At 47.9% G+C, this 14,268-nt stretch overlaps 2 protein-coding genes across 2 annotated transcripts in view; one reads left to right on the plus strand and one right to left on the minus strand.

The window, feature by feature from the left end:
• On the plus strand, nucleotides 1-7,156 carry NPHS2 (NPHS2 stomatin family member, podocin). Its single transcript, XM_075038558.1, has 8 exons — nucleotides 1-274; nucleotides 1,872-1,975; nucleotides 2,898-2,970; nucleotides 3,278-3,360; nucleotides 4,235-4,438; nucleotides 5,183-5,238; nucleotides 6,084-6,162; nucleotides 6,878-7,156. The coding sequence occupies exons 1-8, from the start codon at nucleotides 1-3 to the stop codon at nucleotides 7,154-7,156; spliced, it is 1,152 nt and encodes a 383-aa protein (XP_074894659.1).
• The window catches only part of AXDND1 (axonemal dynein light chain domain containing 1), a 25,640-nt gene continuing 16,353 nt past the window's right edge, over nucleotides 4,982-14,268 (minus strand). The window contains exons 21-27 of the mRNA XM_075038559.1: nucleotides 14,020-14,163; nucleotides 13,749-13,880; nucleotides 12,456-12,547; nucleotides 11,435-11,586; nucleotides 9,905-10,681; nucleotides 7,146-7,272; nucleotides 4,982-5,208 (exon numbers count right to left, since the gene is read on the minus strand). Coding sequence (XP_074894660.1) covers nucleotides 10,581-10,681; nucleotides 11,435-11,586; nucleotides 12,456-12,547; nucleotides 13,749-13,880; nucleotides 14,020-14,163 — 621 coding nt within the window. The 3' untranslated portion in view covers nucleotides 4,982-5,208; nucleotides 7,146-7,272; nucleotides 9,905-10,580. The remainder of the gene's footprint in view (nucleotides 5,209-7,145; nucleotides 7,273-9,904; nucleotides 10,682-11,434; nucleotides 11,587-12,455; nucleotides 12,548-13,748; nucleotides 13,881-14,019; nucleotides 14,164-14,268) is intronic.

Below are 14,268 nucleotides of genomic sequence, written 5' to 3' on the forward strand. Positions count from 1 at the left end.
ATGAGGATGGATAAGAGGTCTCGGAGCTCTTCCAGGGAGTCTCGTAGGAGACCCAGAGAGTCCCCAGCTCCACAGAGGAAACGAGAGAAGAAGAACAGCAGAGAAGCCAGCAAAGGAAGGGAAGACATAAAGCAGGAGAAAGCGAAGGAGATCAAGAGCACCGCAGGGACTGATGGTAGGGTGCACACGTCCACAGTGGTGGATGTGGATGATGTGATATCTGATGAAGAAATGGAGGCAATGGTGTTGCTGGACAGCGAGCAGCAAGAGGAAGGTATGGCTTATAGAAGGGAAGGGGCCGGAAAGCTATGGGCTTTTTGACCATGTGTAGGTCACAGTATGACTCTGCTCTCTGCACAGTGTCATCACACCCATCTTGCACAGACATGTAGTTATCCTCAGGACAGGATATGGGAGACTCCAGCCTCCCAGCCAGCTTCTGCAGTTAGTCCCGGCTGATCAGCACTGCCTAGCAAAGCTATGAACTTTGCAACAAGATGTTACATCCCCAGCATCCTTCATGCTCCAGCTCACTACTCACCAGTTCTGTTCATGTTCTATTCTCTTCCTTTTCTTGCTTGTCCTTCTTTAGGTGGACAGAGATAGCCTTAATGTCAGTTCACAGCCCAAAGAACTGTGCTTGAGTTGCACACCCATAGCTCCCCTTCCAGATAACCCTCAAGAGCAGCTCCTCTGCAGGCCATGAGTTAGGCAGATTCCCAGACTGCCACAACAGGAGGGACCATTGTGAGTGTTTTGGCAAGATGGCTGGGCCTCTTTGGACCCAGCATCACCACAGATGCTGTATTACAGGATGTGTATTACAGGAGCCAGCATCACTTGTCTGCTTCCATGCCAGCAGCTCTGTTGCATTAGAGTGACACAAAGCTTCAGACTTGCTCCTGTCTCTCTTGGAATTAATTTTTCACAGCTGCCTCTTTCTGCCTCAGTTATGGGAATCCCAACTAGTGAGTGGTGCTGTGGGGCTCTAGTGATCATGCAGGTTCTTGGGATCTGAACCTCCACCAAGACCTGGTGGCTCTGCAGACAGCTCCAAAGGCAAAGGGGCAGGGATAAAAGGGCTTGAGGGGATTCAAAATGGGAGGGCTGGGGGGATGTTAACTTCACTGCTGGAAAACATGGTCCACTCTCTGGGTCTAGGTATACCCAGAAGTAATCTATCTATTTTCATGCCACACCTGCAAATTTTCCCTCAGGCAGGAGCACAACAAAGGGCAGCCAGAGCAAGATAACCCACACTTGCTTTGGGGAGATGTAGAAGGTGACCACCCCAGTCAGCCTCCAGCAGCTTGGTGTGACTGCTGTAAGGCACAGGGAGATTTCAGTGGCACTAGTGGCTTGGTCCCACTGCATTAGGGAGCTGGGATGCAACAAAAATCCTATTCCAAAAGGACCTGAGATACTCTGATAGGGAAGGGCACTTCAGGCTGTGCATCTTGAAAGCTACCTCTTATTTAAAATCTTTCTCTTTGCCATTAGCTTATCTTTGCAGATAAGCTTCTGGGATCCCAGCTCAGTTAACAAGTTGCCTGTTCCAAGCCTTTCAACACTGCTTGGTAGCCACAGGTCTTCAAGCTAAAGGCTGCTCTGTTGTTGAGGAACTATGGAGAAGCATGGCTCAATTTCTGCCAGTAAAGCAGAGACAAAATCTGTCAGTCCATCCTGGCAGCTCCTGGCCACCTGGGGCAGGGAGTATTCTTTAACACAGCTCCAGATGGGGCCAAATGGTTCACATACACTGGGTCTAGGCAAAGGACAACACTGAAGCTGATCTGTGCAGGCACTTGGCAGGCCATCGGTATTTTGGGAGCAGTCCCGTCTTAACACAGTCATGTTGGATTTCTCCCTAGGTGTAAAGTCTCCGGGTCTGGGCATCTGTGAGTGGCTTCTCACCATCTTGTCTTTCCTGTTCGTCATAATGACCTTCCCCATTTCTGTCTGGTTCTGCATGAAGGTGAGAATAGTCATGGGGCCTCTCTAGGTTTAGTATTTGGTGTCTGATGTGAATGTATATAACCCACTGGTTCAGCATGTGTCAGACATGAGCATAAAGCTTTTTTGGTCTAAAGCCCTATTTACACTTCTTTGACTCATCATTAATTTTGACTTACGCTTTATCACATGTTGCTGCTGCAGAGGGCTGCACAGGGGTCCAACCACTGCCTATCAAATACTCCTGCTGCAATATCAGCAGGCAGGGGCTTCAGTTCCTCTTTTTTAAAATAAATTGCAAATTCAAACATAACCCTCAGCCTACCCAGCCCAGAGATGGCTGCATTACCCAGCAGCAGGGTAAATAAGTTTTGCATTACAAATTTTGAGAGATTGATCTCCTCGTTAATAGCAGATTTTCCCCTCTTCCTCCCCTTTTCTCAGATTTATGGCATGGCTACAAGTAGGCATATTTTGATTACCACTTCTCTGGAAATTTCATGTGCATCTTGTTCTCAGCAAGAGTGTCAGTATTACGGCTCAGACCTTACACATATGAGCACACACATGGTTCCCTTGGAGACAAACAACCAACATGGAAAATTTTAGCTCAGGTGATGAAGTTTGGCCAAGCTATAAGGAAGCAGAATGCTGGCCTCATCCTGGGAAACCCTGGGCAGCTGTAACATGGGCTACTCTCACCAAATCTTGGGATGTCACAGGGCTGCTTCGACACTGCTCACACACAAGGCTGGCCAGCAGTTCTGGGCCACATTCTCTGCAGGTGTCAAGGGACTCAGTGACAGGTGATGCCACTAGCTCATACCTGCTGAAATCCTCCCATTGCAGGGCTTTCCCAGAACAGACATGCTCCCATACCAGTGAGGTCCCTTTCCCCAGTCCTACGCCTTCCTCTCCAGCCTAGCTTTTGTTTACCTCTGCAGGTAGTGCGGGAGTATGAGAGAGCCATCGTTTTCCGACTTGGGCATCTCCTTCCTGGCAGAGCTAGAGGGCCTGGTAAGTTGTTTACTGAGCTCCCCCCAGTCATGTTGCTCCTCTTCTTCGTCCTCCACCAAAGCTCACATGCCAGTGCCCTCCAAGCAGGCATGGACAGACAGGAGATGGGATGTCTTTGTTCCCTTCATCTTAAGGGCCAGTAGCTGCTAATAGCTTTTGCCATCACAGAAACAGCCTCAGAATTTGAGTCTATGTATTGCTGTTCCTTTGTAGTTCTGGATGCCAGACTCTCCTCTGTTCTCCAGAGCAGTAGAGGCAATTTTTGTGGTTCTGATGATCACCAGCTGCCTTTTGCTTCCTCCCACAGGCCTTTTCTTTTTCCTTCCCTGCCTGGACACGTATCACAAGATAGACCTCCGCCTCAAAACCCTAGAGATCCCCTTCCATCAGGTATGGCTGACACCACCTCTCTATATTAATTTTTGGATCTCTTTAACATTATACCTTATGCTTCCAGCCTTCATCCCTGCATATAAAAGTTTGAAAAAACATCTCAAAGTAACCCTAACACCTCAGAAAATGGAAGGCCAAAAGTTCACCATACTGAATTTTCTTCTTTTTTAAAACTACTGGTTTTAATCCTGTTCAATTTGACATGCTTCAGTTGTAACATAACACCAATAGGGAGTGGCTGGGCCAAAGATACTGGACCAGGTTTTTTTACCCACACACTGAGGAGTGCAAGCAGCGGGGACAGGAGCTCAGACTAAGACCTTACACTGATATAAGAATGGACTCTGCTCCTGTATAAGTCTGGGAGGAAGAAAGGGCTGAACCCTTGCTTCTAACCCTTGAACCTGCAACCTCCCTAGCCACAGCCCCTCTTCTTTTGGGTCATGGTGTCTGTGCTGCTGCGTTGTCAGTGAGACTGCCTTTGTCTGGTAGTATCTCCCAGCTCACACCCATGGCATACAGCAAATCCTTCTGGAGACAAAATAACTGAGCACACATCTCAGGACACAGCCTATGCTCTCAGAACAGGAATTGACCAGGCAGCAGTGGGCAGGGAAACACAGCACAGGATGACGATCTACTCACAGTCCCTAGCTCAGCAGCTGTACTGAGGAGACAGACACAAAGATGCTGCTCAGGAAACTGAGATCCAGAGGTTACATAGTTTGCCCAAGGTCAGTCAGTAGCAGAGGTGGAAACTACAAAGATTTAACCATCCAGCTAGTCTTTATCATTCTCTTGATTGTGTGCTTTTCTGTGCTACCTTAGAGTGTCAGAACCAGCTCCATCTCCCCTAATATATTCTGCTTAGGTGGTGACCAAAGACATGGTTACCTTGGAGATAGATGCCGTCTGCTACTACCGGTTGGAGAATGCTTCTCTTCTCCTCACCACCCTGACCAGCATCTCCAGTACCATTCAGCTGCTGGTGCAGACCACCACGAAGCGCCTCCTGGCACATCGAGCCTTCTCTGAACTTCTCTTGGAGAGGAAGAGCATCAGCCAGGAGATAAAGGTGCTTCCACAGGGGGAAGACAGCAGAGCAAGGGGTGAACTGAGGTTCCACAGAGAAGCTCAGGTGGTCGGTCCCTCAGAATCACAGATATTGGTTTACAGAAGGGTACAATAACAACGTGTGTCTCCTTCACAGAAGAATGGGAGATTTTTCTTCTGTTGTTTTTTTTTTTTTTTTTTTTTTACTCTGATCGCTTTAGGGGAAGGATATACAGTGTGAGCCCCACAGGTGGCCATGGTGAGTAGCAGACAGTATGGTGTGAGGAGCATGAAGGAACCACTTAGACCAGCTTCCTCAGTGCTTTGTGATACCCCAGCTTCAGTACTTACCCCAGAGAGGAGATTCTCATAAGAATTGTATTCTGCAGCCTGAGTGAGTTGCCATAAACCCAGTATACATGGGATCTCCAGCAGCAGGTCTTTGCAGCCATGACACATGTACATGATGATACCAGTCAGGAACTGAAGGTTTCCTATGGAACTGAACTGGTTCCTCACTTGAACCAGTATGGACTAGTTAAATCATGCTAAACCCCTGGGGCAAACACAAATGGGAAGTAAAGTGAGGGAAGTAATTTTATTTCTGAGGGGCTTCACAAAATAGCACACAAAAAGTAATAAATCTGCCTTACAGTCCTGCAGTTAACTGCCTTGAATTAATGTCCCTTCACTGCCTTACTCCCTGTAAGGGGCCTAGGGCAGCACTGGTGTTCTCTCCATGGTCTAAAAATCTTCCTCTTCACAGGTGGCTTTGGACGCCGTCACAGGCTGCTGGGGGATCAAAGTGGAGAGGACAGAAATGTAGGTAGGAAATGCTGGTAGAAGGGACTTCCCTGGCCCTTTGCAAGTACCTGTCCTGCCCTGCTCACTGTTGCCTGCTCCACTTCCTGCTTTGCCTCTGGCTCTCTCCCTGCAGCTATTCTGCAGAAGGTAGAGCCTCACCTCTTGCCTTCCTGTTTTCCCTGCCCCTTTCAGTCTCTGCCTCGTGTAAAACTTCTGCATGCAAAGACTGTGCTTGCTCCTGCACTAACATCCAGGGCAGGATCCTTAGCTGGGATCTCATCACCATTTCACTGCTGCTGCAGGCAGAGTTTTCACCCAATTCTGGTAGCCCAAGAGGTGCAGCAGGCACCAAACCCTCTGTGTCCCACTCTAGATCAAAGGCCCCATGGTCTTAGCACTGGTAGGTATGGGCTTATCACTCAGAAGCCCATGCAGAAAGGTAGGACTTGCTCATCATGTAGAGGGCCATGGAAGAGAGAGTCAAACAGTGAATGAATAGATCTGTGAACAGAAGGAAATTCCTGTGCCTGTCTTGAGAGCAGTCTCCCAGTGGATTCTCTGCTGTCTCACAAAGAATGATCTTAGCTTAGACTTCAAGCCTCAGAGGCACAGACAGAAGAGGTCTCTCTGCTACCTAGTGATCATGCAAGCCTGGTCATGAGAAAACCAGGCTGGGAAAGACGGATGGGAATGGAGGTAGAAGGCTAAAGTAAGACACACAGAGGGACACCCAGGGAGCAAAGAACATGAGTGAACTGCTCTGCAGACACTGACTGATGAGCCCATTCCAAGCCTCAGACTGACCATCCAGTGCTGTCAGGAGATCCTAGAGCCCAGCTAATTCCTGTCCTTTACTACCACAGCAACAATGTGCAGCTGCCTGCTGAAGTCCGGCAGTCCCTGGCTGTGGAAGCAGAGGCCCAGAGACAGGCCAAAGTGCGGGTATGCCAACTCTGAATACTTCTCATCTCCTTCTAAAGCATTCCTCCTTCCTTTCCTACCCCTGGTTTGAGGTCCGTGGGACATGCCACACAAGGATACAGCTCTGGGAAGATATGTCTCCTTTAACTCCTATTCAAGAGTTGTGTCTAGCAAGGAAAACTGCAGCAAGAGTCTGGGCCAGCCCAGTGAAGTGCCACACCTGGTACCTGGCCTACAGGTAGAACAGACAGGCACACAAAGAGCTCTGGGGTTATCCTTGGGCCCACAGTGATCCCCATGGGGATCTGTTCCTCAGGGTTTAACTCTCCTCTAGGAGCCCAGTGCAGGGCTGTCACCACCGTCATGTACCCTGCACCTTGCTCAGCCCAGGCTGGTCTCCATCCCTTGCACTGAGCTGCTCAAGTGCCTGGTAAGGTTGGTGTCCAGCACCCCTCCCACAAGCCTAGTCTGGCTGCTGCCCTCTCCCATGCTTTTGCAGCAAGGGTATGCCCAGTTGTAAGCCCTGATGGGCCTAGTAAAAACAAGTTAGTCATGAGCTCCCAAACTTTTGGGAGCATCAAGAGGTCTAGTACATGCTGTGATCTTCGGAGAGCAGGAGTGTTATAATCACACTGGCCCTGGGAATTTCATGGTGGCAACCTCCCTCTGTAATGAACAGTCCATGCCCCCTTACTCCCAGCCTCACAGAAGTCTTCTTTATTCTCCTGCATGATAGGTGATCGCTGCTGAGGGGGAAAAGGCTGCTTCTGAATCCCTGCGGATGGCAGCTGAGATCCTCTCCAGTGCCCCTGCTGCTGCTCAGCTCCGTTACCTCCATGCACTGCACTCCCTTACTGCAGAGAAACCTGCTGCTTTCATCTTGCCCTTGCCTTTGGATGCCATGAACCTGGTATCTCCGGCTACCCACAGTCCTCTGGCAGCAAGCAGTCTCCTCACAGACACCACAAAGCTCCCAGAAAGCCCAAAAGACAAGAAGGACTCACCCATGCTCTAAGAGCTGTCCCAAAAATGGTTGCCACACTGTCCCTGGTCAATCCTGCTCAGAGAGGAGCAAGGCAGCAGCCCACCAGCAGGTCCTGGTCTGGAGGCAGGAGGGAAGGCAGCCCAGGCCTGTAATATAAAGTGGATTGTACATGGAAGAAGCCTCTGCTTGTTTTGGAAAGGGAAAAATGCGGACCACAAGGACAAGGGCTGGCATGTGGGTGAGCAGGGGGTTGCGGGAAGAGGGGTGTCATCCCTTCCCCTTCATAGGGCCAGATGCACCGTGACACCCTAGGGCCTGGCCCCTGGGGTCTGATCCATCTCGCCCCATCACCTCGTCAGGAAGGACAGACTAGTCCCTATGTACTGAGCTGCTCCCCATCCCCAAACTGAACAGGCGGGGGGGGTGGGAGCCCGACAATCAGTGGGGAAACAGAAAAGGACTCAGCACCTACGCAGGTTGGTGGGTGCTGCCAGCCTGGTAGTTCTGCAACGAGGGAAGGAGCTGGGTCCCATGGCGTAGTCCTGGTTATGGGATTTCAATCACCACCCATGTGCACATACATACACACACTGGCAACCAAGGTGTTTAACCCTAGTTCTAAAGTAGGAAGAAAAGGAAGAGGAGGAAAGGGCGGCCTTTAAGGCTTGGCACTTCCCTGCAAGGAACGTCAGCTGTGCAGAGGAAAGGCAGGCTGTGCTGCTGCTCGCTTCCACTGGGGGGTGAGGCAGGACAAGGTCTGAGCTTGTGAGCATCTCTAGACATTTTAGAGGTGATCCGTTTAACCAACTCCCACGGAGCAGATAAGGGGGAATCCAGTACCGCTGGGGAATAGCCAGCTGACAGCCTGGAGAACAGTAATACTTTTACCTGCTGCAGCTGCCTTGGTAACCTCCACACACAGGGAAGGAACAGAGAAAGTCCCCAAAACTCCTATAATCCTCAAAAGTTCTATACATCTTTCCTGCCAAAAGCAGGTCATTGCAATGACCAGGAACCTACAGATACTGCAATCCTTTCCTTTGGCAAAGATATGGAGCACTGTCAAAGGAAATACTGCTGCACTTGGTTTATCTGATCCTGGTGCCCTTTAGGGGGACAACAGCTTTGCTCCTGCCCTTTTAATTGACCTGCAGCATCTCCCCTTGCTTCAAGTAGACCTCCCTTGCGTAGCAGTTCCCAGGACCAACGTTCAGCTGCTGGTGGCCTGTAGAGGCCACTTTGTGGCCCTTCTCTTAATTGCCCGCACAGTAGTTGGCCATCATGCATGTGCCTAGCAGGCATCACTCATTCTTGCATTTTCACTCATTTTATTCAGTCCCTCTTTGCCTGCTTGTAACACTCATGCACATTGGCACATATCATCAGTAATGCTTCTGTTAAACACAGCTGTATTACAAGGATGGCCTGCAGGTACTGGCTTAATGCTGCTGCACAGGACAAGGATCCCACTTCTAAGTACTACACATTCTGTATTTAATCAGTCCCTTCAGGTCCTTGGAGTCCCCTTCTCAACACTCAGTGCTCCCATAATACTCGCTCTACAAATATTTGCTCGTCTTTTTTACAGCAAGGGCACCTGGTGAACCAGCTGCCTTACAGGTTGCTGGGTAATGGGAAAAATCCACCCGTGAACTTCTCTATGATCACATAAGCATCCGAGCTCCAGATTTAGACCTCACATCTAAATCATTCTGCCACTGCAGCCCTCTCAGGAGAGAGCAGCAGGATGGCTGTGGCTCCTGCTTGTGTGTCTGTGATAGATCTCAGTAGTGATCCACTCATGGAAAACTAGCTCTGGGAAGTGGAACAGCTCTGTAATCTTCTACTGGCAAACACGAGCTGCATAGTTACTTCTCTAAGGCTCATTCTGGTTATTTCTCATGCTGCTGGAATAAGCCCATTTCCCAAACTAGGGCAAAGGGGTGCAATACTACACCGAGTGAGCTGCAGGCAGTCCTTTCTGTGAACACTTCTCTGGCTGCATTTCTAACTCCATGTAAAATGATCCATCCAGACCAAGATTCCTTGGCACATCAAGGACCTACACCTCTACAGATAATGTCTCAAAGTAACAACACTTAGCCTGAGAAATGACTGTCAAGAGACACGCGGCACTACATCAGGACACACACATTAACCTATTTGCACTCATATCTGCAGAAGTCAGGCACAGCTTTTTCAAACATGTAACTTTTCTGCAGTTACAGAAAAGGCAAATGATAGCTAAAAGCATCCTCAGTTCCAAAGTACATGCCTTGCTCCAGCAGGATCTTCTGTCTTTTACATATACAGAGCTAGCAGAAACTTGTAATTTTACCTTCAGGAGACATTACATTCAAAAACCTTGCAGAAGGAAAAGGTCATTTAAAAATGTACTTCAGGGTTAATGATATATGATGTTTCCCAAATAGTATTTATGCTGGGGGAACTGGCAAGGGCTGTCTGAGCTGCTGTGATTCCTGACAGTTTCATTGCCTGCTCTTCCGAGCTGAGAGTGGATCACACTGCAGAGTCACACTGAACCCAGGCAGCTCTGCTGACCTTGCAGAGCTTTATAACTACACAGACTGCCCTGGGTTGGGGACCCAACAGAGGAAGAAGTCTCAGGTGGCCACCTCACTGTTGAGGCTGTAGGGGTTACTGCAGGTAGGGACCCAGGGGGCCAAACACAGAAATTGCAGGGAGATGTAACATTTAAATGCCATCCCAGTGCACTAAGAGGGTGAACTGGCATAATCTGAAGTCTGAGTTTGTGACCTTGATTACAGGTAGTTCTCCTGTGGCAGCAATTTGAGAAAGGCCTTCAGGATCATGCACAGCTTCAGGCTGCTTCATGCTTTCTGAAAGAAGGACAAAGACCTTCAAAAGAAGAAGATTCAAAGAAGAACAAAAATTTGTCCATACAATTCTGTACAATTTCTTCCTAACCAGTCAGCTGGTAACTGAATCATCTGAAGCCCAGAGGATGAAGGAGGTACCCATTATCAGATACACAACCAGGTCATGCTGGTACTGAGAAAAAAAACCCTTGATAGGAGAGGAAAGAGGTGCAAATGACTTACTGGCATGATCCAACAGGGATGAGGCTGAATGAGACAGAGAAACAAGAGGAGACTGATGAACACAAACAGGAGACAAGCACAGGGCAAGGGGAGGGGAGGAGGGCATGCAGGTAGGAGACATGTGGGTAGGAGAAAGCTGAGGTAGCAATGGTATTACAAGGAAGACGAGCTGTAAAGATACTAGAGCTGTGGGAGGAAGTAGAGGACAAGCAAGACAGATGTGGAAGTGGTAGAGCCAGCTAGAAGAACAGCGTAAATGCTGAGATAGCACAGAGATGTTGGGGCTAGTAGGTAAGGAGTAACGGCAGTGGATCGGGGGTGAAACACTACTATGAATGGGCACTAAGAAACTACTCAGGCATTGCTGTTCTTTAATGTTTGCTTTTTCTGGATCCCTTGGACTGGCCAGAGGTAGAAGCTTTGGGACTTGAGCAGGCCCTGATTTCTGAGATGTTTTCTTGGAAACATTTTTCTGAAAGAAAAACAAAACAAAAAACCAAAGTCATTAAAAGTACCACAGAGTAAAAATCTGCCCAAGGTATCATATTCTTAACAAACAAACTATCCTCTCCTGCTTTGATGTCAAAGAGATAAGATACACTGAAGGACTAAGGGAAGAAGTTTTAATTCCCATTCTTTATCCTTCTCCACATCTTATATCTGTGTGGATCCAGCTGAGAAAGGACACAAGGAAATGCTTTCATCCACAACATGCGACCTAAGGAACTCCCTGCCACAGTGTATGGGCAAGATCAGTAGGTCAGCAGTGTTCAGACAGCTCTTGGAGACAGCAATAATGTCCTGTGCTATAAACACAGAAGGTCTGTGGTCTCTGAGAGTGAAGGGACCTCGAACCTTATTTCTTTTCTACCCCAAGATCAGTGATCCTAAACAGATCTTCTTGACTGTAACAGGGAACACTCACTTACAAGGAAGATGAAGCCAATTACAGTGATCTCCTAGATATAGACTCTGTGTCATATGTCAAAATCAAACAAAATTACTTTCTTTCAAAACCAGAACATGTTCAGCAGTTCTTTCTGTCCTAATCTAGAGTCACGGTAAAAGCCTTCTTGCCTGGCCTCTGACAAAGAGTGTAGACAAAACCCTAGGATATGCCCAGGCACAGAGGGTCCTGCACTAAATGGGAGATGAATGAAGTGTCCTCAAAGATTGCTTCCCTCTCTGAATCTAGGAGAGGGTTCAGAATATTGGTTCTCCTGACCTTGTCCTTCTTTGTGTGTTGCTTCTGGGATGACTTTCCCCTCTTTCTCCAGCTCACTCTCTAGCTCTTTGATTCTCTGCAGAGCTTCTTCCAGCTTCTCTTCAAGACCTTCAGATCTCTCCTCTGCATTCTGAGCACGGATCTCTGTTTCTCTGAAACACAGAAGCAAAGATAATGTTGAAACCTGAAATCTAAGCAGCTGCTGGCAGGATACCCAAAAGAAAGATTTAGAAAGCTGAAGCGTTCAGTAGGATTGACTGACTCTGTAAAACACATTTATGGTTTCAGAGAAGTGCATTGTTAAAAGATCTATAAGGGACTTCATGGCACATCTATGTAAACCCTGCAAATTGAATTAATTTTAAAACTCAGTGTTTGCTAGCAAAGAGTGAGATGCTAATCTTTATTACACAAGGATAAATACAGAGCACAGACAATTCCATTAGCAAGGCTAATGAGATGGGCTTACCCTGGATAAAGCAAGCTCACAGACAAAACAAGCAGTATGAGGGAATGTAATTCAGAGTGTCCAAGCCTGCTTAAGCACGGAAGAAGTCATTACCAAACACAAACCTTAATGTGGTTCTGCATGGAGCCACTTGGGTGTCCCTTCATTGTGTTCCCCACATTTAGGCACAACATTGCATGGCTGTACCTACTAAGGTCCTGGACACTAGCAGGCCCTGGAAGTGCACAGCTGCATTTGCATAGCACCCGGCAATGGCTAACAGGACTTGAAGTATTAAGTTTTGCAGAAAACCCAGCACGAGTACCTCTGCAAGGTACCTCATAAGTACACAAAACCGAAAATCTGCACACAGATGAAGGACAGCTGACATGGGTCATGTCTTCAAGTAACATACATCACAGTCAATGGCCCAAGACAATCAGAACGGAAGAAACCCCCAAATTAAGCCAACAGATACTGGAGTAAGCAGAACCTTATCAGAGAGCAGAACAGGCACTTGTCTGGGATGAAACCCTGCCCACCTCATGCCTCCAGCACAAGATCAATACTCACAGGAGCTGCATTTGCAGATGTTCCAGCATTGCCAGGGCTTCAAATTCTTTCTGAGAAAAGGGAGTTGACGACTTGGTGGCAGTCATTGTCCTCTGGTTGGGAAGAGCAAAACCTTCTATAAGTGAACATGAAATCAACAATGCTGCATTTCATCTGCAGCATGTGCCTGGTTTGGTGCTGGTGTCTCAGTGCAGTCACAACACAGACAAGAGCTCTGTATCAGCAAAACATGTACAACCAGAGGCTAGTTCAGGCACTAAACTGATCTTGGCATTAAAAATAGACTAAAATGCTTTTCTCACTCAGACATGAAAGTCTCATTGGCTCATAGTCTCAGGTTGCTGGTGCATTCATTGGGTTACAGAGGTTGGAGATGGCTGTAGCCTGACCAGGAATAAAAAACCCAACAAAACAATGTTTAGAGAACTGAAAGAGGCAGCTCCTCACAGGGTCCAACAGGCCTAAGTCAGTTTTCTTCATCTGAAGAAGACAACCAGGGCTTTTCTGAAAAGTAACTGTCAAAGAGCTCCTACTCTAAGCTTTGGAAGGTAACTCTGATTTCCAGGGATTCATTTCTGTAAACCACATCAAAGTCCATAAAAACATGCTCCTGCGTCTCCCACTGTCACTCTGAACTAGTTGCTCACCTCTAAAGCATGAAGGGCAAGGCACACTCAGCAGTGCAGCGCACTTAAGGAGTGGGACCATGCAGTGACAGTTTGTTAAAGATCCACAATTCCTATACCTCTAGGCTCCACTCTGGATGACTGACTGGCCGGGGAATGACTGCAAGAGGTAGGCCCTATGACTTCGGAAGAGCAACTTTACCAAACAGCACCATCCCAAAGGCAAGTGGAGAAAACAAGGACCTTGGAGGCCAAACCAACCTGACCTTCTTGCTTCCCTGTTGTTGTGGGATCTCCCTGAATCTCTGAACCCTCTTCAACTCCTCTCATGTGCTCAGCACCAAACTATTTTCACCATCCCAGTCTCTGCAGATAGTCCTGGTTCAGACTACACACATCACCTATTACCGGTCCCACAAAAGTCCCAGGGCCGTGGCAGTAATGCATGGGTCAGGAGGACAAATTGCAGCTGTAGTAACTGTGCCAATGATTATTTAAAATTGCAAGAAGAGAGGAATTGGAGAGAACACCAGCACCTTGCACTCCCCCAGCAGGTCTGACACAAGTGTTAAATGGGGTCTCGTAACAGAGTCTGAGTCGGCAGCTAAACCCCAGCTCCAAATCTCTGCCAACAGGCTAACACCATTGGTGTGGTGGAGACTCCTACCCCTGTAACTGACACAATATCTGACTTCAGAGACTTCAGGTGGACGTTGGAGTCATGTCCTACATATCTGATCATGTCTGCGGTAGCTTCATTGTCCTCAGTCAGATAATCCATACCAGCACCTGGCTGCTCCTGAGAGAGAAAAGGAACAAGAAATAGGAGATACCACTAGCCTAGTGGCATTCAATGCAGCTGTAAGGCCATGGTTCACACTGCATACACTGAGCAATAAATAAAAAGTCCCTGCTGGGAAGTAGCATATTGCAGCTACCTGCATAATAGCAATTTCCTCCTTTCCTTCTAATGTTTCTTCCTCTGTTACAGGTTTCCTACTGCTGTTGGCACCTTCAGCTTCAAGCTCTTCCTGAGTTGAAGAAATTATAGTATCCTTAAGCTTAAGGTTCAATTGCAAAACCTGTAAGGCACCGTAAGAAGGATCAGGAGAGTAGCACGGTCAATTTATCCATCCAAATAACCTAGGCAAAGCTAGCAGGTCTCTGACTTTCTTTTGCACATATTT

The sequence above is a fragment of the Buteo buteo genome, chromosome 10 (genome assembly GCF_964188355.1).
Source record: "Buteo buteo chromosome 10, bButBut1.hap1.1, whole genome shotgun sequence".
NCBI classification, from domain to species: domain Eukaryota; kingdom Metazoa; phylum Chordata; class Aves; order Accipitriformes; family Accipitridae; genus Buteo; species Buteo buteo.